General features: G+C 56.7%; 1 protein-coding gene across 1 annotated transcript; it reads right to left on the bottom strand.

The window, feature by feature from the left end:
- Positions 1 to 341: 341 nt before the first annotated feature.
- FCHO1 (FCH and mu domain containing endocytic adaptor 1) lies at positions 342 to 23,388 on the bottom strand. The gene is given in 29 exon segments (XM_059695443.1): positions 342 to 516; positions 605 to 695; positions 863 to 888; positions 890 to 930; positions 933 to 1,117; positions 1,451 to 1,506; positions 2,578 to 2,777; positions 3,277 to 3,409; positions 3,705 to 3,860; positions 4,518 to 4,626; positions 4,779 to 4,866; positions 4,970 to 5,082; positions 6,499 to 6,774; positions 7,143 to 7,234; positions 7,807 to 7,858; positions 8,420 to 8,444; positions 8,525 to 8,703; positions 9,175 to 9,232; positions 9,362 to 9,386; positions 10,106 to 10,184; positions 10,297 to 10,341; positions 11,600 to 11,696; positions 11,789 to 11,887; positions 13,813 to 13,917; positions 14,159 to 14,311; positions 16,231 to 16,372; positions 17,527 to 17,601; positions 18,760 to 18,851; positions 23,295 to 23,388. Coding segments are annotated over 29 exon segments (2,994 nt in total). The 5' UTR covers positions 23,322 to 23,388.
- Between the last annotated feature and the right edge of the window lie 243 nt (positions 23,389 to 23,631).

Here is a 23,631-nt window from a genome sequence, read left to right on the forward strand (position 1 = left end):
TCCTGACACTCCCACTCTAGTCTGTGTTCCTCTAGTCCTCATTCCTTCCACCAGCCCAGCTCTGAGTCCATGGAACTGGAGGTGTCCATGGGGCTGGGGTGTCCATGTTTGGCTTTTTCTGCTCTGAGTGGGAGTAAGCGGGTGGGTGGGGGACGGGGAACATTAGGGAGGTTAGATCTCCCCCACGCATCTGTCTTCTCTTCCTCTCCTCTCTGGCGCTGGAAAGGAAACTTCCAGGAGCAGGAAAATTATTTTATTAGAAAATAAAGTGTTTATTCAAAGAACATTAAAAGTCCAAGGGCCTGTGTGGGAGCTGGTATGAGCGGAAGTGAGTCTCAGGCTCAGCCAGGCTGGGCGTGGGGCTCCTCTCCAGAGTCAGGGGCCTCGGGGGAGGCCAGGCTGGGACCCCAGGACCCGGCGGGCAGGCAGGGAGCAGTCACCAAGCACCAGGACTCGGCAGAGCTGGGGCCAGTGGGCTGGTCAGCCTCCCGACTCAGCAGCTCACCACGTACATCCCTGTGGGGGTGGGGCCGTGAGTGGGAGGAGGGTCGCTTGTCCCTACCCTCGGATCCCCCAATCCTTCTCAAAATGCCCCTTAACTCACTGCCCCATGGACCCCAGCAGCCCCCTGTGGGGGCAGGAGAACAGGGTGAGGGTGCTGGTGCCGTGGTGTTTCTGGCTGCGGGCCTTGGATCCTTGCAAGGACACCCACCCTCCGGGGGATGGCCCAGACACATTCATCTTCCTTCCTGACCCCTCCCCCTGGACCCTGGCCACCCTCCCTGTCTGTGACCACCCCACACTGGGTTTCCAGACCTGACACCTACCTATCCTCCCCAAATACCTCAAATGCCTCCCTCACCCCTGCATCCTGGCAGAAGCAGGGGGTGGGGCTTGGCCAGAGCAGAGGCCTGGCTCCCAGGAAGGTGGGGGCAGGAGAGTGGGTACATACCTGTGGCAAACCTTCTCTTTACCAGCGACATGCGGTAGCCGCTGCCCACCAGCTCCACGTCCACGCCGGACAGAGTGGCCCCTTCGCTGGTGAACTGAGCGGCCACGGGGCTGGGCGTGCTGGGCCCTGAGCACGGCTCCCAGCTGGCAGACAGGCGGCCAGAGCCTGGGGAGGCCTGAGGTCAGCTGTGTCCCATCCCTGGCCCCAGGCCCACAGTGACCCAGACTCTTCCCTGGCCCTGCTTTGATTTGTGGCCTCTCTACCCCTCTGACCTCCTCTTGTGCCCCTGCACCCGTTTTCTTTGGCTCCACAAGACTGGGTGTGGTTTGTAAAGGGGTCCTGCCTCAGGGCCTTTGCACCTGCTGTGCCCACTCCCAGGATGCCTCTCCTCCAGCTTTGTCAAAGCCCTTCCAAGCCTGGCCACACTCCCCTACCCCAAGCACATCCCCGATTCTCCCACCTGAGACCCCTGAGTCCTGATGTACAGCCACAACTCACCCCCTGCCTCGGACACATCTGGAAGTTTCCATAGGAACCGCTTCTCCTCCAGGTTCCTGGCATCAAGAGAAGCTCGGTCAGGTCAACCCCAGAGAGAACACTTAGAACCCAGGGTCCCAGCTCAGTTTCCTCTCAGCTATATGACCGGAGCAAGCCAGGCCGCTCCCTTGCTTCAGTTTCCCCACCAGGGAAGCAGGGGTGGGATGTGGAGCAGCTGGTCCCGAGGGCCCACAGCCTTGCAGCATTTTTTTTAAAATATATTTTATTGATTTTTTACAGAGAGGAAGGGAGAGAGATAGAGAGTTAGAAACATCGATGAGAGAGAAACATCGATCAGCTGCCTCCTGCACATCTCCTACTGGGGATGTGCCTGCAACCCAGGTACATGCCCTTGACCGGAATCGAACCTGGGACCTTTCAGTCCTCAGGCCGATGCTCTATCCACTGAGCCAAACCGGTTTCGGCTTTGCAGCATTTTTAGAGGATGCATTTGGTCCCGTAAGCCTGGCTTCTTCCTGACAGGTTCTATCCTTTATACAGAACCAAGGCAACACTGGAGCTGGATTCAGATCCTGATGTGATCTTAGATAAGCAATTTAGCCTCCCTTTGCCTCAGTTTCCCCATCCATACATAGGGACGATGGCAGTCTACACCCGGAGGGATTGCTAAGAGCCGTAAGCCAACCAGTGCGTGCTGAGCCCATGGAACACACCTGGCACGGAGGAAGCTGTGTCAGATATTATCCCTGTTTGATAACAGCACCCTCAGCTGTAAGCGGTTCGAGCCCACACCGGCCAGTCAGGTGCAGGGTGGACCCTTTAGTTCAGTGGTTCTCAACCTTGGCTGCACATTAGAATCACCTGGGAATCTTTTTAAAATCCTGATTTCTGGGCCTCATCCTCCGGAAATTCTGTTTCTTTGTTACTAATGTTGTGGCCTCACCCCATAAGAAAGAAACAGAATTTCCGGAGGATGAGGCCCAGAAATCAGGATTTTAAAAAGATTCCCAAGGTGATTCTAATGTGCAGCCAAGGATGAGAACTACTGCCTTAGTTGCTTCATCAAGGGGAGGGTTGGGGGGTCAGGGGCACCGCTGAGCCCCTCTTGGCCGTCCACATGCCCTCACCAGGTGGCAGCCGGCTGCAGGCGGACATTGGTCACAGGCTCCCCCACAGGCAGCAGGATCTGGACATTGGTGAGTGGCGTGGGCACGGCCGTGGCACCGGGCCGGTAGCTGTACTCCACCGAGACCTGAGTGAGGGTCGCCTCACACTGCCAGTGGGCGCTCAGCTGCAGCGGCACAGACTGGGGACCCGGGCGGGAGAACTGGAAGAGAGAGGACAGAGCTTGGGCCATCCAGTCCTACCACACGGCGCACTGCAGCCGGCTGGAGTCTGTGTTGCACACACCGCCCCAAGAGAGACCGGTCCTCGGAGGCTTTGCAGATAGGAGTCTGCATTACACCACACGTCCAGCAGAGGGCAGGAGAGGGCCTCATTCTAGTACAGTCTGTGGACAGGCACCCCCGCAGGGGCCTGGGAGGGGCACTTCTAATTTGCATAATGATACCATCTGCACCGTGGAAGCCTGGCTCCCTACAATGCCTTTCTGGCCACCATTTACTCTGCCCTCCCTATACTCCCACCATCCCTTCCCTGCTCCCTCTGCCCTGCCCGTTCCCTCCGTATCCCCCATCCCCTCCGTATCCCCCATCCCCTCCGTATCCCCATCCCCTCCGTATCCCCCATCCCCTCCGTGTCCCCCATCCCCTCCGTGTCCCCCATCCCCTCCCTACCCCTCTGCCCACCCCATCCACCTAGGCCACCTGGTACCGCAGCAGCACCACATTGTAGTAGGAGACGGCTGGATTCTGCTCTGCCTGGCGCTGCAGGGCCTCCGTCAGGGCTGTCATGTTGAGCCAGAAGTCTTTGGTCTCAGGGTCGCTCTGGGAGGGGTCGCTGCGGAGACCCGGAATAATCACCCCCACCCTCGGAAGAAGCCTCTCAGGGTCCCCAAGGGCTTCCTAAAGATGCTGATTTCCCAGGCCACCTTGGCCCCGCAAAGAGCATTTGCAGGGGGGAGAGGCGGGGAAGGAAGCAAAGGAAAGTGAAGTCCAGAGAGAGGGAGGGACTGGCCCAGGGACACATGGCAAATCCTGGGAGGCAGAGGAGGAGTTTACAGCGGGGGAGCTCCTGGCCCCCACTAGCCTAGCGCTGGGACCCCCTGCTCCTGCCTCCCTCCTCCCAGCAGTACCTGAAGAGCAGGTCGGCATTGGGCTGGAAGTGCTCGATGGGGGTGGTGTGTACAAGACGGAAGCTGAGGACCGGTGGGGGTGGGGTCCCGCTGAACACACGCACAATGCCAGCTGGGAAGGTCATGGTCAGCTCCCCAGTTACGCGAGCCAGGCAGCTGGGTGAGAGGGGAGGGGACTGGGCTTTGGCTCAGGGCTCTGCCCGCACCTCATCCTCCCCTCTTTCCTGGGGCTCCCTGGGTCTGCAGAAGCAGCAAGGCCCTGGCTACACCCCAACCTCCCCCCAATTGTGTCCCCGCCTGCATAGCAATCCAGGCTCCAGGAAGAAGCCACACTGGGCTGAGGAGGCAGGAACAGCTCCTGCCCTGGTTCTCTTTTCCCCTCGGCCGCCAGGAAGCTCACAGCAAAAATTCAGCTTTAGAATTGTCTTCATGTTGGGCGTGGGGTCTAACGCTCTCTTCCTCTCTTTGGTTTGACGTGAAGTTCTTTTCTTCTGGGCACCACCCAAGACGACCCCTGGCCCCTCAATTCACCCTTTACCCACCTCCTCCACAGGCCTGGCCTCTGGAGTTCCTGCCTTCAGGTTGAGGCCTCTACACAGTGGCAGCAATGACGCCAGCCCTGTTCCCATGCCCTCCGTCGCTCCCACTGCCCTTCAGGAGAGGGGCCTGGAGGCTCAGCCCAATGGTTAAGGCCCTTCTGTGGGAAAGCCGGTCACAAAACCCACCGGGAAGCTGTCCCTGCTAGAACCCAGACACAAGCCCCAGGGAGCCCCGTTGCCCCTCACCGTCCGCACTCTCCCAGGCACTGCATACCTAGGGCTGTGGCCACGGAAGTAGGCGTGGACATACTCGGTGAAGACGGTGGCCACGGGCAGGGCGTCCTGGGAGCCCAGGACCACAGGGCTTGGGCCCCGGGAGATGCCTGGGGGGGGGGGGTTGAGGGGGGGAGAATGAAGGACAGACGAGAGCGTGAGGACAGGTTTCAGGCTCCAGAACCTGCCCTCTGCCAATAGGGTGTCTATGGTATCACAGCCCCCACCCACCCCGGCCAGAGAAGGTGAAGCCCACAGGTACCCTGTCCCGTCTGGGAGGAGACGCTGGAGCGCTCGGGGGCGGTGCCGGGGACGGAGGAGCCCAGCGGGGAGGAGCTCAGAGAATGAGGCTGGAAGGGAAGGAGACAGGCCGGGCTGTGGACACGCCAGGAGCAGTGTCCTGCTGCCCACCAGAGGCGCCCCAGCCCAGCGAGGCCATGCCCCTCAGCCTACCAGGTCCCCGTTGCTGCTCACGAGGGGGCAGGACACCTTCCGGGAGCGGGGCCTCCGGGGCGGGGCTGCCAGGCCCTCCGTGGCCGGAAGGTCAGCAGGTCCGGGCGTTGGGTCTGGGGAGCGAGTGTGAGAAAGACGTGCTGAGAGGCTCCCCAGGGGAGGAACTCAGTCACAACCCGGGAGTCAGACTGACTGTGGGGAGACCCCTGGGTGGTCTGAAGTCCTGGGGCTTCAGAGAAGGTGCCAGACAGCTCTGCGGACGCCACCCACAGCCCTGACACCTTACTGTGGCCTCATAAGAGGGGAGCTCCCTGCCCCGGGGCCTGGGTGCTCAGGAGGCAGGCACGCTACGGCGAGGGGCGGGGGGCGGGGGGCGGGGGGAGGGGGTTGGAAGAGGGCTTTTCCCTGACGTTCAGCAATTCCATGACTGTCACCCTTTCTGAGAGGGTAGCAGTGGCCTCGTCCCCTGGCCCACATCTGAGTCTCACCCTTCTAGTCACGGTGTCCCACCCAGGGTCCCCTCGCTCTCCTGCCTCCCCAGCAGCCCCTGCTCTGCTCCAGCTGAACCGCTTGCCCACGCAGCCCCCTCCCACCCGCCCAGGCCACGTTCCTCTCCCTCCCGTTGCTGACGCTGGGGACCGTTTCCCGTTTCCTGAGGTGCTGCCATCTCCTGGGCTGCCGGGTGTGGAACTGCACCCCTGCCTTGGTCGTGCCCGTCCCCCAGGGTGACAATCCCACACCAGTGACGTTGCTGAGTGTGCCCTGGGCCGCACAGCCGGCTGGCTGAGAATCCCTGTTCTGCAGCGAAGCTCTGACTACTCAGCTCGTCTCCACTCACCGTCTCCACTCCCTCCCTCCCTCCCGAGGGCCCTCCCTTGAAGCCGCTCCAATCAGGGTCTTTCTCTAACCATGGCCTCTGCCTGGCACCCCCTTACCACTGCTGGGGACCTCAGTGGTCACAGCCGTTTCTCTAAATGCAAAGGGGACTCCACTCCCCTCCTGTGACCTCCAGGCACCCACTCCTGCCCGCTCGCCTCCTCCCTGCCCCAGCCCTGCCTCAGCTCAGCCTCGGACCCTCTCCTTCCTCTCCGGCCCCAGGTGCCAGTGCCTGGCCCATCTCCTTGCTGACGTCCCCCCCCCAAACCCCCCCCTCACCATCACTCTGATCTGGCCACACCAGCCTCCCCGCTGTTCCTCAGGGGGCCTAGCGGGCTCCCACCCCATTGCCTCTGTGTAGGCTCTATCCCTCTGCTGGGAGCCCTGCCCCCACATCCATATGGCGTCACCTCACCTCCATCATGTCACAGCTCAGATGACCCTCCTCAGAGAGGCCCCTATGCTTGGGAGCCCTCACCGGCACCTGCCACCTCCTGCCTCGTTAATTACCCATCTCATTAAACACCCTCTCCTGTGAGGGTGAGGTTTCCGCCAGCCCCCATCTCAGCTCTGTCCCCAGCCCCCGGCACTGATCATGGGAGATGCCCCATCCTCCCCACAGCTCCCATACAGTTCCTGGCTGCGGGACTTACCGCCTCCAGCCACAGCCTCCCGCCCCCAGGGGCCTGGGGATGCCGCAAGGGGCAGCGGCGAGTCTGATGACAGCAGGGACCGCGTTCCCCTGGACTCGGGTGGCTGCGGCCTACAGGTAGGTGGGCTCTGCGGGGTGCCCGGGCGGAGGGCCCAGGAATCTGGGAAGGGGCCAGGTGCCGCGTGGGATGGTGAGTCCAGGCCGGAGTCTTCCACGTTCTCCGGCGATGAGGAGGAGAAAGGCGAGGGGCTGGAGGTGAAGCCGAGGCTGCTGGAACCTGGGGGGAGACGGGGCAACTAGCTCCAGACCCTGCCCACGCGGGGGTCCGGGCCATTCAAAGCCAGTGCTCACAGACCACTCCAGGCCACTCCCGCTGGTTCCTTCTCTCTCCACTGACACCTCACCCACCCCCCCACTGCCACCCCCACTATCAAGGGGCTCCACCTTCTCTCTGGCTCTTCCTACGCACACTGTGGCCCCGCCCACCCTCACACTGACCTGGCCCCACTGATCTTCCCCTGGCTCACAAAGGACCCCAGCGTCTGCCCTCGCCCTCCTGCCCACTGCACCACCTACGCCTGCAATGGCTCCATCCGTCCACCCGCCGGCCACACCCACGCTCCCGGAAGCCCTTACCCCCATTACCTGTAAAGTCTTCGTGGTCAAAGGCTGACTCTAGGGGTGGCCCAAAGAGGGTCTTGGAGGCCAGCTCATCGGATTGCAGCTTCTCTGTGCAGCTGGGGACCAGATGGACAAGAGGAGCTGTTCTGTTGTCTCTGTGCCTCCTCTCACCCCAGGGCCTTTGCACATGCTGCTGAGTTTGGCCTCCGTCCTCCCAGTTCTCCCTCTGGCCACTCCTGCTTCTCCTCAGGGCTCAGCACAAAGTCGTCCTCCCCACAAGCCCAGAGGCCCCCCACTACCAGCCCGACTGAAGTCGCCACTTCTCTCTTCCATCACATCACCTCTTCGGTTTCGTCAGAACACGTGGAAGTAGTGAATATGCTGGAACTTATTCGTTATTCATAAAACCTGAGCCGCTAGGATGTAACTCTGAGAAGGAGGACCTATCTTGCTCCCATATCCTCAGAACCCAGAATGGCATGAGTACACAGTAGGCACTCAATAAATGTTTACCAAATGACTCACTGCTAGAAAGTGGTCTCTCAAAATACAGCACAGGCTCAACTCCCTGCCTGATGAGAGGAAGGGACACAGAGACACGGGGAGGGAGCCGGGGAGGTGGGGAGACACGAGGGGGATGGCCCACCGGCCCACTGTGTGGACGCGATGTCCCACCCGTGGAACTCACCTGCTGGCCCTCGGGGCAGACCGAGGCCTCTGTGGCTTCCCAGCAGCATCCCCTGCAAGAGAAGGGCCTCTCCCTCTGAGCCGTCCTGTCACCCTGCCTGCTCCCCACTCCACAGACCAGGAGGCCAAGGCTCGGGGCTGCCTCGCCGCTGGCTGGAGAGGCCAGATCAGACAGAGAGGGCTTTGGACCTGAGCCGTGCTGTCTCCAGGTTTTGGCTTCTTTCCCAGAAACCCCTCTTGGGTCTCAGCTAATTCTCTTCATGACCTCATTTCTCAGAAGAGGAGAATGCGTGTCGGCATGGGTAAGCAGCCTGCCCAAGTCACACGCAGAGCTGGCATTCAAACCCACCCAACACTTTAGGCTTAGTCCTCCCTCCATGTTCTCCTCTCGCCCCCCCAACACCCCAAAACCAAAGACCCCTGAATACCGGCCGATGTGGCTCAGAGGTCACCGGTTTGATTCCTGGTCAGGGCACATGCCCGGCTTACGGGCTCCATCCCCAGTGGAGAGCGTGCAGGAGGCAGCCGATTGATGTTTCTCTCTCTCTCCCCCTCTCTCTAAAAAATCAATTAAAAAACATATTTAAAAAAGAGACTCCTGAACAGGTACTCACGCGAGGAGTGGCGTTTCATGGTGCCCTGTGGACAAAGGGGTGGGGTCAGGCGGGCTGCCTCTAGCCAGCCCCCGGGCCCACCTGGAACACCTGTCCCAGCCTCACCCCGGGGCCTGGAGGGAGGATGAGGCTGCCCGCCGTGGCCCTGAGCTGTGCGGCGGCCGCCTCGGGGCTGCAGGCCGGGGCCCGGGCGGGGGCGGGCTTGATGTGCACGTAGAACTTGCGGGGCTCTTCGTCGTCAAAGTCTGAGTCGCTGGATGAGAAGCGGGAGGGCTCAGCTGTGCGTGCGCCTGGGTCAAGGGGCCAAGCAGATGCCGATGCAGGGCCTCCCTCCAGGCAGCCCTCAAACTGACCACATCCCTCCCGTTCAAACCCTTGGAGGCCCTGCAGCATTCTCTCTCGCCTGCCACCCTTGGCCCCGACACCGTTTTACCCCCCCCCCCCCCATCCAAGCCTTTGCACAAGTATGACCTGCCCTAAGTAGTGAACGCCTAGCCCATTCAACTGTCAAGCCCCAACACGGCTACCCCCTCTTTCAGGAAGCCCTCTTGGACCCCCTCTCTTGTGACCCAGCCCCTCCTCTCTCCCTCTTGACCAGCCCTGACCCCACAGGGCAGGGGTCTTTGCTTGGTCCTCACTAGAGGCTCCCCACAGGGTGTACGCAGAGAAGGGTGCTAATGGCAGCGAAATCACTGCGGGCAGAGCTTTCTCATTGCTATGCCAACAGCCGCCCCCAGAGGGCGCCACGAGGATATTGTTCTGGGTCACATCAGGCCGGACAGTGAAACCTTCTTCATCCACTTCTGCACAGGCCTGGAGGACAAGCGGGAGTCAGGCCCTCCCCTACCAAACCTCGATTTCCACCCTGTACCCCTGCACCCGCTCCCCCCCCCCCCCCCCCCCCCGCCTCCCAGACCTAAAAACAACCCTGAGGACACTCACCCGTGGGTCAGGCTCCAGAGAATCTCTGCAGATAAAAAAAAGAGACATTGGTACCAGCCCTCCCGCCCCATCTGCCCTGCCCTTGGCCCCCAACACTGGAAATGGCAACTGAGGGGGTGGGCCTGGATTGCGATAATGTCCGGAGCTGGCCCTGCAGGTAGGGGAACCCCCGGGGCTGGCCTGGGGTGAGGGACAATGAGTCTGGGGTTGGCAAAGCAAGGGGTGTTCTCAAACAGCTGGAAGGGGAGGAACCCTGGAGCTCGTCTGAAACACGGAACGTAGGGGCTAGTCTTGGAAAGAAAGGATCGGGGCCAGCCTGGGCAGGGTCAACCTGGGCCAGTCAGGGGACTGGGCACAGAAGGAGTGGGTACTAGTTTGGGCAGGGAGACTCCCGGGCTCATCTGGGCCGAGTAGGAACGGCTGGGACAGGTCAAGTGAGGAACTAGCAGGACTAACCTGGATCAGGGGAGGAATCCTGGACCACCCTGGGCAGGGCAATCCTGGGTAGTCGGGGCGGCAGCCCTGGTCTAGCCGTGGCAGGAGGAAGACTTCTGGACTAGGTCGGGCAGGTAGCCCTGAGCTAGCCTGGGTCAGGGAACTCCGTGCCCAGCCTGGAGTGAGACTGCTCCTGGGCTAGCCTAACCGGGGGACTTCTGGGACAGCCTGGCAGGAGGAGGTGTCCCGGGCCAGGGCGGGGGGTGGGGATGCGGGGCGGGGGTGGGGGGGGGCGGGGTGCTTCCTCACACAGCTGCAGGTGGCTCCCGCTCCCGCCGGCTCAGTCCTGGGAGGCGAAAGGCCTTGGCTCCCCGCAGACGTTTCATTGCTGAGGACGGATGATGGGTGCAGCTGAGCCCTGGGGGTGCCCCCTTCCCATGCAGCTCTGCCTCCCTTTTCCCTACAGTCCAGCCTGGGCATCCAGGTCCAGACGTACTTGCCTTCCTGCAGGGCGGCTGCGCTGTACGCCTCAAAGTCCAACGGCCCTGAGACAGAAGGGATTGGGACACTCAGCAGAGAGGGCGCCTGGGCCCCAGGAGGGTAGCAGTACACCCCTGGCCACACACACACACACACACACACACACACACACACACGCATGCACACGCACCCGTCCCGGAGCTGGTCCTGAGGGGATGGGCCACAGGTTCTGCTCCCACCTTGGGACGGACTCGGGGGAGGGGTGATGCCTGAGTCATTTCTACGTCCAGCTTTTCTGGATGGACCTTGGGTGGGTCAGGGATGGACCACAAGTCTATGCCATGGGCTGGGCTGCAAGTGCCCGGAAGAGGAGCTGGGGCTCTCCTCAGGGAGATGGGAGCCAGGGAGGGTGTGTGGGCAGGAGCAGGACATGACTGATCTGGGGCCAGCGAAGGGCTAGAGTAAGGGCCTACGCAAGGAGGGGCGGGCTGAGCTGTGTAGCCAGGAGGGAGAAAGGACAGGCCTTCGTGCTCGACTGGACTTGGGGACAGACTGTGCACCAGCACCTACTGAATTCCTACTGTGTGCCAGGCTTACACTTGGCCTATTACCTGCATCAAATTACTGAACATTCACACGCCATCAGTTGGGGATCAGTATCATCCTCACTTTACAGATGAAGAAACTGAGGCTCAGAGAAGTCAAGACCCACATCCGAGTCCTCACAGCAGAAAGCAGTGAGGAAAAGGCTCACACCCAGGTCTGGCCCCAAGCTCTTGCTCTCCACGTCTCCCCGACCCTGCACCTGGGCAGTTTCCAATTGGTCTTTTGCTCAACAGCTCGTAAGGCCTCCCTTGGCCCTTGTGGGTAAAGTTTGAACAACTGAGTCCGGCATTCATGGCCCTCCGGTATCTGGTTGTATTAGATTTACACATAAGATCAGGCATCAGCCAAAACCGGTTTGGCTCAGTGGATAGAGCGTCGGCCTGGGGACTGGAAGGTCCCAGGTTCGATTCCGGTCAAGGGCATGTACCTGGGTTGCGGGCACATCCCCAGTAGGAGATGTGCAGGAGGCAGCTGATCAATGTTTCTCTCTCATCGATGTTTCTGACTCTCTGTCTCTCTCCCTTCCTCTCTGTAAAAAATCAATAAAATATATTTTTTAAAAAAAATCAGGCATCAAATCCCCTTCCTCCGTGGGCTGTAGAGTTAGACTTGTCATCAGCCCATTTTACTGATGAGGAAACTGCGACCCAGGGAAGCCTCCTGCCTCTTGAGCCCGGTCCTTTCCACGCAGCCTGACCCCCAGGTGCCCCGACTCACCAGGCTTCTCCCGGCCCGTGCCCTTGCTTTCTGCAAACTTTCTCAGCAGCATTTCCACGCTGATGTTCTCTATATTTTGCTTAAACTCCTCGTGAACCTGGGCAGAGTGGGTGGGGTGTGTAACTGGGCAAGGCCAGGGACCTCTCATTCAGCACCTCCACCCCATGCCCCACCCCCGGCCCCACTCACCTGCCCGATCTGCACGTGGGTGTCCTCCACCGAGTGGGCATAGGAGCCCAGCAGCGTCTTCATGTGCCGGAGGTGGGTCTCCTCCATGGTCTGGAAGTGCTGAGGCGGCAGGGGAGGGGCCAGCAGAAAGGGGGAGGCCACCAGGAGGTGCCCTGTGACTCAGCCCGATCAGTCAGAATATCTCAACCCCCTAGGCCCAGTGATCGGTTTGGGGAAGAGCCAAGGAGAGCCTGCCCTAGGTCTTTTGCTGGGACTATAGGGAAAGGACATTTTCTTATCCCGAGTCAATGAATTGGTGGGATGCATGTGGAAGCTGCTGGTGGCCACTTTGCCGGACGGACACACACACACACACACACACACACACACACACAGATGGGGGCGTGTTTGCTTGAGAATGAAGCCCCAGAGAGAAAAACAGTCTTGAAAAGGAGAGAGGCACAACTTCCTGCCAACACCATTCGAGCACCTGGATCCAGCCATGCCTGGAGCCCTCCCCTCCAACTTTTCTGTCCCGTGAGCCTATAAATCTTTGTCAGTTTGAATGAAGGTCCCTATCATTTGTAACTTTCTATCATTTGCAAAATCAGAAAAAAAAAAATCTGATTCCTAATCCTGAGATTCCAACCTGCTTTTCACACATTTGGATGGACAGAGACCCAGAGAGATACAGGATCTTGTAAAAAGTGACTTAGCTGGTGAGGAATGGAGGCTGGACCAGAACCCAGGCCTCTCAGCCACCATGAAATGTCAGGAGACTCTTAGAGTCTAAATCCTGCCCTATCTTGTTAAAAAAACAAAAACAAAAAACCTCATCCTATTCTGTATAATAAAAGGGTAATATGCAAATTGACCCTAACTGCGGAATGACCAGAATGACCGGGCGCTATGACGCGCACTGAAACCAGGGGGCAGACGCTCAATGCAGGAGCTGCCCCCTGGTGGTCAGTGCGCTCCCACAGGGGGAGCTCCGCTCAGCCACAAGCCGGGCTGACTGATGGCTGCAAGTACAGCAGTGTTGGAGGGAGCCTCTCCCGCCTCCTCGGCAGCACTGAGGATGTCCGACTGCAGCTTAGGCCTGCCATTCACTCCCCTTTGCCGGCTGCACGTGCCCTATCCCTGGGATTACCAATTGCCTCCATCCTGTGATGACAATGGACCAACCCAGCCATCTGGTCGACCTCACTTTGTTTGAGGGTTATAAAAGTGGCTTCCAGGCAGGTGGCGCATGACTTGTGAGCCAGACAGGGACAGGTCGCATCATGACCACCCAGGTGGCAGGGACACAGGGCCGGGCCTAAACTGGCAGATGGACATCCCCTGAGGGGTCCTGGACTGTGAGAGGGCACAGGCCAGGCTGAGGGACACCCCCTGCCCCAGTGCATGAATTTTTGTGTACCAGGTCTCTAGTCAATAATAATATAAATAAAAGTTGTACCTCATAGAATGGTTTCTATGCACCTGGTACTAGTCTGAAAACTTCAAATACAGTGACTCATTTAATCTTCACAACAACTCTATGAGGCAGGTACTATTACTGTTCCCATTTTACAGGTAGGAAAACCAAGGCACAAAAATTATTTGAGCCCTAGCTGGTTTGGCTCAGTGAATAGACCATCGGCCCTTGGACTGAAGGGTCCCGGCTTCCGGTCAAGGGTCGTACTTTGGTTGCAGACTCAATCCCTGGCCCTTATCAGGGTACGTATGGGAGGCAACCAATCGATGTGTAGCTTTCATATCTATGTTCCTCTCGATCTCTACCCCTCCCTTCCACTCTCTCTAAAAATCAATGAAAAATATCCTCAGATGAGGATGAACAAAAAATTAAAATAAAAAGTATTTGACTTTTGAAATAATAATAATAATAACGTCAACAACAATAACGCTAGCTAACTGGCTCTAGCATTTGATGGCTTTATCCCTGTGGCGGAGGCTCCTGGGAGTTGAGGGTGCGGGAGGTTCTGGGCTTCTGAGGCTTATGGCCGGGGATGTGTGGTCTCTCAGGCACAGACCTCGGTCCTTACCAGAGCGGAGTCCAGCATCTTCTGCTCGAAGTCGGCGCGGGCGGAGTTGTACTTCTCCACGGAGCGCCGCAGGCTGTCCGCCGCCTTCTTGGTCTTGGTCTCTGCCTGGGAGGCACGGAGAGGGGACGGGGTTGGGCGAGGACACCCAGGGAGCTTCCCCCCACCGCTCCCCCAGCTGCTGGACTTCTTGGGGTGCCCAGGGCCTGGGGACCACACTCAGGTTCGATAACCATAGCTCTGTGACAGGTTTTCGCTCTCCCATCAGGCAGCCCTCGCGCCTCGGCAAGCTCCCCGGACCTGCGGATGTGGGCTGGTGTGGGCTGGAGACGTGCAGCGGTGGGCTCACCTTGTCCAGCTCCTTCTGGCTCGTGCTCTCCCTTCGCAGCCGCTCCTGGTCCATGCACCGGTTCAGGTAGTTTTCTCGGGACTTGGGCAGGAGCTGGCTGACGCCCGCGAGGACCTGCACAGCGTCCAGGGTGCCCCCTGCTTCCTCTTTCAGCTGCGAGGGAGGGGAAGGGGAGCATGGGTGCCACCTGACACCCATGGGCGCAGGACCTGGGCAGACCTCAGGTGCAGACCGTGAAGTTCCCAGCTTCCCAAACATTGTGGGATTCTCTGAGTATTATTTTAATACAAAAAATTGTCATGTTTAAAGTAGGTAATATTTACACATAATTCAAAAAGTTTTAAGGGGTGAGCTCCCTAAAACCTCCCATACCCTGCCCTGGCTGAATAGCTCAGTTGGTGAGAGCATCGTCCTGATACAGCAAGGTTGTGGGTTTGATCCCAGGTCAGGGCACATACAAGACCTAATGAATATATAAATAAGTGGGACAACAAATATCTCTCTCTCTCTCTCTCTCTCTCTCTCTCTCTCTCTCTCTCTCTCTCTCTCCTTTCTACTCTGTCTCTAAAAAATCAATAATAGCCTGACTGGTGTGGCTCAGTGGTGGAGCATTGACCTATGAACTAGGAGGTCAGGGTTCAATTCCGGGTCAGGGCACATGCCTGGGTTACAGGCTCAATCCCCAGTGTGGGGCCTCTAGGAGGCAGCAGAGAGAGATCCATGATTCTCTCTCATCAGTGATGTTCCTATCTCTATCTCCCGCTCCCTCTCTGAAATCAATAAAAATAAAATATATTTAAAAAAAATAAAAATCAATAATAAAATAAAAAGCCTTCCATTCCCTGATCCCCAGCCTCCCAGGCCTCTGCCAGGGGGCCCCCATTATTACCATCATGGGTCTCCAGAATTAATCAGCACATGGACGAGTAAATATGCTTGTTTTCGCCCATTTTTTAATGACAAATTGCAGCAGCCTGTGCTGTTTTTCCCACTGGTTTTTCTACTTCATAGTCCAGTCCTAAGATTGTTTCACATCAGCCCACAGGAAACTTCCTTGTGCCCAATTTTTAAAAAATTTTTGATAAAATACACATAATATAAGATTTACTATATTAATCATTTATAAGTATACAGTATTGAGTACTACTACCAACTCCCCTATTTAACAGAGTTAAAAATACAGATTTGGGCTCTGTAAATGCCGAGCACCTATGAATTATCAGACGCTACTATTTTGGGATCCTGAGAGTCTAAGGCTTGACGCTTTCAAGATTCTAGGTTTGAAAGCGTCTAGACATGTCAGATAATAACATCTGTAGGTGCTAACCGTCGAGATGAGAGGTTAGCAAGCTTTTTCAGTGAAGGGACAGACAGCAAATGGGTTTGCCTGTCATGGGCTCTCAACTCAGAAAAAGTCAGACTATTGTACACAAGTGGACATGGGTGTGTGCCAATGAAACTCGATTTACTGGCACTGAAACCTGAGTGTCATGTCGTTTTCATGTTTCACAAAATATTCTTCTTCTCCGGATCCCACCATCACCATTTAAAAACGTAATAACCAGCCCTCGCCGGCTTGGCTCAGTGGATTGAGCGTCAGCCTGCGGACTGAAGGGCCCCAGGTTTGATTCCGGCCAAGGGCACATGCCTGGGTTGCGGCTCGATCCCCATTAGGGGGCGTGCAGGAGGCAGCCGATCAATGATTCTCTCTCATCATTGAAGTTTCTATCTCTCTATCCCTCTCCCTTCCTCTCTAAAATCAATAAAAATATATTTAAAAAAATAAAAATAAAAATGTAATAACCATTCGAGTTCGTGGGCTGGACAGAACTCGGTGGCGCTGGATCGGGCCCCAGGCTGCAGCGCACAGACTCTGCTCCAGGATCTAGTCTGAAATGTCTGGACAGTTCCCTGGTCTGCGGGGTTCTGGGTTCGAAATTTCAGAATTCCCAGCATCCTCAGCGGCACAAGTGGAGGAGGCTGGAGGTTTGCAGGCCTCAGAAAGCCTGGGCTCCTTTCAGCTGCCGGCGCCCCCTGCCCACCCCACCGGGCAGTGCCCCCCAGGCACACACCTTCTTGTGCATCTTGAGCTGCTCCTCGCTGTAGCGGAGCACGTCCTTGATGAGGTCCTGCAGCTTCCGGGTCAGCTCCAGGTGGCAGAGCGCCAGCTTGTCCGAGGAGACACGGAAGACCTCCCAGAGCGGGGCAAAGGTCCTGGAGACGGGCACCGTCACACGCGGGCCCAGCAGGCCCAGCACCCCTGGGTCCCCTCAGACAGCATAACTGGCATTGGCTCCGGCACCTACTGTGTGCCAGGCCCTGCTAAGCATCAACACACATTAACTCATTTAATCCCCACGGCAACCATATAAGGCAGGCTTGTGACAGATGGGGAAACTGAGGAATAGGGGGCTCCGTGACTCATGCGAGGCCCCACAGCGAATGACCATCAGAGCTGGGAGGTAAATTCAGGCCCTGAGGCCCAGAGTCCTCGCTCCAGGCCCCACCTGATGCGCAAAGGCAGCAGGGACCCAACCAGCCCCAACCAAGTTCACGGGGCCTCCCTGCCTCAGCAGAATTCCCCTCCCGCTTCCCCCGCCTTCCTTCCCTCGGCCTCCATTTCCGCCCCTGACAGAACTTTTGCCCCACAGCAGCCACGGGGAACTTTGCAAATGTCAGTGGGACCACATCGCATCCTTGTTTAAAGTCACCTGTGCGTCGGGCCCCGTGTCCAACCCCCCGTCTCATCTCCCGCTCACCCAGGCCCTGCAGCATACCAGCCTCTTTGCTCCTCCTGGCTGCGTCAGGGCCTCTACCCGGTCGAACTGCCGGCCTGGGTCTCTGTCCCCCAGACACTCATTCCCAGGGCTGACTCCTTCCCATTATTAAGGTCTCAGCTCATAGAACCGGAGTCCACCCCGGAGGAGGTGCCCAACCTCTCACGCTCTTATTTCATTGCCTTCCTAGCACTCTTAGCCCCAGGAAAGGACTGTTCATGTTTGTAGTTAACATCTGTCTTGTCACACATCCTAGATGTACATGGCATGAACATAGCCTGAAGGTAATTGAAGATTTTATCCATCTTGGTGGCCACTGGGTTACTAGTGCCTCGAACAGTACCTGGCACACAGTAGGCACACAGTAAGTATGTGCTAAATGAGTGAATGAGATAGTGAATGAATGAATGAATGAATGAATGAATGAATGAATGATATACCTTCCTCTGTCTGATTAGCCCCATAAGTGGGGGTATGACTCCCTATCCTACACAACACACCTGTGAAAAGATGTCCACCCCAGGGAAGGCTCCTGATGACCCCAGGGCCCCACAACCTTGGGGACCCCTACCCCACCCATGGCCCACTCACCCCACGGGGGTCCCGTTGCTGGCCAGCTTGGAAAGTTTTGCCATCGCTTTCGAGTAGGTCTCCTCGATAGTGGCCCTGGATAGGAGGACAGGGAAAAGCTAGGGAAGGTTCTGGGCACCCATGGGAGATACCCTGGCCCCCCCGAGCCTCAGTTTTCCCACCTCAAACATCTGAGCAGTGGCTCTTAGTGAGGACAGTACCAGGAAATTCAAGGGAGAGGTTTTTATCCTTAAATAATACATTTTACAATAGTAGCGGTAGTAGTAGCAACAATAGCAGCAGCAGGTCAAAAAATTTTTGAGCACATATTATAAATGCTGAATAATATAAATGAGAAAAAACCCATATATATATTTTTTAAAAATATATATATATATTTTTATTGATTTTTTACAGAGAGGAATGGAGAGGGATAGAGAATTAGAAACATCAATGAGAGAGAAACATCGATCAGCTGCCTCCTGCACACCCCCCCACTGGGGATGTGCCCACAACCCAGGTACATGCCCTTGACCGGAATCGAACCTGGGACCCTTCAGTCCGCCGGCCGACGCTCTATCCACTGAGCCAACCCAGTCAGGGCTCCACTCACATTTTCATCTGGATTAATAGAACCTTACTTTTGTTTGGGGCAGCAATGAGCCCAGTTAAAACCAATTGCCCATGGGGCATCTTAGGAGAGAGGCATCCGTGGAGTACCACAGGGCGGAAGACCCACAAAATAGAGAGTGGCCTCTGTCCTGTATGGCAAGTCCCACTTGACAGCTATGAAGAGAAATGCTTGGTTATAATCCTTTGAACTCTGCCCGCATGTAATTGGCACTCACTGCTGGGTGACCAGGGAGCTGCTTTGCAATCTGATTTATTGTGTTTTCTGGGATATTAACAGCAGAACACTTACATGCGGAAATGTAGACTATTTTATCATATGTGTTTTAGCATGCTTAGGGCACAAGATTGCATTTTCAAATTCCCCTTTAGGTAGGTCATATGTCTTTCCAGGAGGCGTGAGACACCTGGGGAAGGTTGTTTACAGATCATGGGGCTGAGAGTGTTGAGAAGACTAGTTTTGAGGGTCTTCAAGCAAGTGTGGTCCCTGGAGCCCACAGGGATCTGGACCTGATGGGGCGGGGCCTGGGGTGGCTGTGAGCCGAGATGGGCGGGGGCACGAGGTAGGCCAGGCTGGGTGGACTGTGGGGCACGGCCGTGTGTAGGTGGGTGTGGGAACCTCACCTCTCCCGGATGAATTCTGCCAGCTCCTTGGTGGAGATGGGTCCCTGCTTCATGTTGTGGTACAGAACCTCAAAGCCGTGGTTCTTCTCGCCCTGCAAAGATGAAGCGGAGACTGAGAAAGGATGCAGAAAAAATATCAGTGTTGTCCAGCAACAAGGACTTAAACGGAGGACCCAACAGGCAGAGTCCATCCCCTTGGCTCCAGGGATGGGTTCATTTACACACACCACACACACACACACACACACATCACACCACACACACACACACACACACACACACACATGCACACGCACACGCACACACGCGTGCACCACACACATGCACGCACACACATCACACCACACACACGCACACCGCACACGCACACACACACACATGCACACATGCACATGCACACACACCGCGCGCACACGCACACGCACACGCACGCACACGCACACACACGTGCGTGCATTGGTGCATGGGCCTTAACTTGGCCTAATCAGAGAGAAGCTTGGGCTTTTTGTCCCACAGCTGAAGAAGATACGTCCTCATTCACTGGTTGGCTCTCTCTATTTGAATCTTTCTGTGGGTGTTTCTCCATCTCTCCCTCCGTCTCTCTGCCTCCACCCGTCTCTTCTCCCCCTGCTTTTCCGTCTGCATTTTTCGGTAAATGAGGAATTCTGTGGGCACGGGAAAGATTGGAAGCCGAGAGGAAACCACGAACTTTGGAAAAAAGCTGAATCGGAGAGTCCCAGTAACAAGTGTATTGAGTCCAGTTGCTGGATCAAACCAGCTCTGAAAGCCTCGTTGCCCCCCAGCATTTCAGTTTTGTGAACCAACACGACCACTGCCCTGTAAGTCACTGCAGTTCCTTTTCTTTCTCTTTATCATGGAAACTCCTTGTCTGAGGTCTGGGTCTGACCCTCTCAGCACCTAGCAGTGTCCAGTTAAGGATGGGACACAGGACGGGCACTGGAGTTTGTTAAATAAATGAACAAGTGAGCAAAATTAAAGCAAACATTGACTAATGCCTCGACTTAGCAAAACCTAGAGCTATTCTTCTGTTAGCCGGTGCTGGTGGGAACGGAGCTCCCACCCTGCTGCCTGCCGGTGCGCTGAACAAAACCCCTTACGTCCCAGTTCTGGGGTCACCACGGGGGGGGGGGGAGGACGGCCAGGGCTGTGCTGTGTGGTCTGTCAAATCGCTGTCCCTCTGTAGTGACCCTCCTAAGACGGGACAGGAGTCCTCAACCTCTCAATGAGGACGAATAAACACCAAGACGACTAGGGCCCCCCAGCGCCCAAGGCAACCCTAGGTTTTGCTAATGCGAGGCGTTAGTTAATGTTTGCTTTAATTTTGCTCATGTTTCTTTTCCAGACACACTTTTTATTGAAAAGGGAAACTTTTACCACTATTCTAAGTGGACAACCAGGACCCCACGCCATAATGAAGGGAACAGGGGAGAGAATAAGGCAACAGCTATGTTTTTATGCCGCCAGACCCTGCACATGTCAGTGCATCATGTCTGAACACCGAGCTGCTCGTAAAAATGGGAGATCAGCTGGGGTCCAAGGGAACTGGAGACATTTTAGCACCAAATGGGGCTTATAATTCCGACAGAGAGAAGAGGCTTGTGGAGGGATCCGATGTTATTTCGCTGCCAATACCAATCACCAAAGCAACCCCTTTGGCAGCATTTTACAGGCCTTTCCTCCTCCAATTTGTGGGGTTCGCCTTCCTAGTTACCCGGAAGCTTGAAGGCCAGAAGTCACTATCAGATGAGCCCTCTGGCTGCACAAATGGAGAAACTGAAGCCAGGACTGGGGCAGACCCAGGACAGGCTCAAGCCCAATTCTCAGTCCCTGCTCAGACCCATTGATGGCGCCCTGTTAGCCACCAGCTGCCGTGGCCCAAAGCCCTTGGCCTGGGATTGCCTTCCACACTCACCTCTCAGCTTCCTCTCTGCCTCGCCCGCAAAACAGCAGACAAGGCGATGACCTGCTACACCTTCCCGCCATTGCACAGTCCACCACCTGGCTACCAGCCTACATTTCTTTTTTTTTAATTTTATAATATATTTTATTGATTTTTTTACAGAGAGGAAGGGAGAGGGATAGAGAGTTAGGAACATCGATGAGAGAGAAACATCCATCAGCTGCCTCCTGCACACCCGCTACTGGGGATGTGCCTGCAACCAAGGTACATGCCCTTGACCGGAATCGAACCTGGGACTCTTCAGTCCACAGGCCGACGCTCTAGCCACTGAGCCAAACTGGTCAGGACATAGCCTACATTTCTTTCCACCCATCCAAAACTTCCACCTCTCAAGGATCACTGCCAGACCTCCCTCCTTCCAGAACCTTCTCAGACCCTCCTCAAACTCTCACTTCCCTGAGGTTCACGGTTGATCCCTCCAGCTCCCCAGGAATCTGTTTCCTCTTTTTCCACATCTACAGTTGTACTTTCAAGGTTCATGAGTCAAATGCTCCTTTTAGGCACTGATTCACTTTGGGCCAGTGACTTCGCCTCTCTGGGCCTCAGTTTCCTCATCTGACAAATGGGGACAACGACAGCACCTACCTGCCAAGAGTTTTGGGGACATGGGGTTAGTACAGAGCTGCACACAGGGCTCCCTGCCCGGTAGGGGTGCTCGGCAAACAGCCCAAACAGCCCCACCGGCACCGGCCAGGGGATCCCCGGGTGAGGCTGCACCAGGCACCGCTGACCAGGCCAGCATCTGGGGCTCACTCGGAGCCAAGTGCTGGCCCATTTCCCAGACCTGGCAAAGCCCCCAGCAGTGTCTGCCTCCCTCAGGCCGGGCTGGCAGCCGAGGGTCCGTCTGAGGAGGGGCTGTCTCAGAGGGTATTTCTAACACAGATTAATGATGTCCCTTTCCGGCTCACACTCCCTCCATGGCTCCCTGGTGCCCTCTAGGCCTCCAGCCCTGCTCTGGCCCAGGGGGGCGACAGCATCCCTGTCTGGCTTGATCTCCCCTGACCGGAGCCTCCTTCCAGCCAGCCAGCCAGAGCCCCAATGTCATCCCGCAAAGAGCCACCACTACAAACAACAGATTTAGCAAAACGGACATCCCAGAAGCCTCTCCTGGGTCCCAGGAAGGGGGAATTTCATCCCCCGCTGGGAATAAAGATTGGGAAACTGAGGCCCCAAGAGGCCAAGTCACCTTGCCAAGAGCTCCCAGCCGAGCCCACTTCAGATCACACACTCAGAGCGCTTATTCTCTGTGCATGAGACTATCCTTTGGTGGGGGGGAGGGGTCGGGGGTGGCTTCTATTTTCTCTTTGCCGATCTGATTTTTTCCAGGGAGCCTGCCTGCCTCATGCAATTAAAAAGAAATGTTAAATAAATGTAGGTGCCGTTGTCAGGGTTCCAATGCGTGGGCAACAGGACTGATCCTCAACCGGTCAGTACCCGTACACAGAGTTGCCAACAGGGTCTCAGAGAGAGGCAGCCCCTATGGGGGTCACACAGCTCTTCAGAGGCAAATCTGGAGACTGGCCTTTGGGGAGGGGGACAGGTCAGGTCCCCACAGGTGGCAAGGGGGTGTGGCCCCTTTAAGAAAGCAAGGCCAGTAAGAAGAGCCCCAACTGGGGAGGGAGAAAGGAAGGGAGCGGGGCCAGTTGCTAGGGGCAACCAGTTGCCTAGCAACAGACTTCCTCTCTGCTAGCTCAGGGCCAGCAACTGGGGAAGGGGCTTTCTGCCCTGGTCCTTCCAAGACTCTCCTGGTCACACATCCTCTGTTGCTCCCCACGGGCCTGGCCCTGCAGGAGGAGCCCTGTGCCCTCTACTAGCCAGCCAGTGTCACACCTCTGGGCTTTTGTCCAGGCTGTTCCCGTGCCTGGAATGCCTGGAAAATCTCAGCCTTCAAAGCCCACAGCAAACATGGCTCTGTCCTGGCTCCTCCTCTGGGTGCCTCCAAGGTACGATAGGGCTGGAAGTGTCAGGCTGGCTCTGTGTCCTCCAGACTGGGGGCTCCCTGGGTCAGAGTTGGGGTGGAGTCTCTTGGGGGGAAGCATTCCCCGGAATTGGCTGGGTGTGCGATGTTGGTGGCCAGGATGGAGAGTGTGAATGAACGAATAAATGAAAACAAGTCCATTTCACTTGGCCCCCTGGGTTACAGTAAGTAGTCCCCAGCTTGGAGGGCAAATGGGTGGGGTGGCCATGAACTGCCCCCCAGCCCCAACTCTCCAGGATGGGAAAGACAGGGAAATCCTCTGGTTGGAATAATGCTGGATCCAGGAAGTTCTGTCTGGCCCTGGGTTTGAGCCCTGATCCTGCACTTTCTCACTGGGCAACCTCAGGTAAAAGAGTTCTACTCTGAGCCTCAGTCTCTCTGTTTTTCAAGCTGTGACTTGCCCAAGGTCACAAGGCCTATTTGGTCTGGGGGTGTAGATTCAAGCCCAGCCTTTAACTTCTATTCCTTACAGACTCTCCACTTGCCCAAGATTCTGCCCACAAGTTGCCAGGTCCCCCCACCTCCATAAAAGCCCTTTTAGGAGAACCCACCAAAATAAGAGTGGGTCATACTTACCCAAAAATGCTCTCCAAAATACGACATCCTGATGCCTTCTGTGGAGACCCCTGCAGACTCCTGTCTAGTGCCTGTCTGAAGAGAGAGGCAAGTTTGAGCTGCAAAGTCACAGCTGTCTTGGGCCCAAGGAGGGGATATTCCAACTGTCCACCCTGTGGAGGAGAGAGAGCAGACAGTGGAGGAACCAAAAGCTGGGAGCATGCCAGGGCTCCTGAGGTGACTCAGTCCTAGGCCAAGTAGCCCCAGTCTAGGAGGACAAAGCTGGATACAGATGCCCCAAGTTCTGCGGGGTTAGATAGAGGGCTAGGGGCTAGGGGAACCTAGACTAGAGGAAGGG

The sequence above is a fragment of the Myotis daubentonii genome, chromosome 5 (assembly GCF_963259705.1).
Source record: "Myotis daubentonii chromosome 5, mMyoDau2.1, whole genome shotgun sequence".
NCBI lineage: Eukaryota > Metazoa > Chordata > Mammalia > Chiroptera > Vespertilionidae > Myotis > Myotis daubentonii.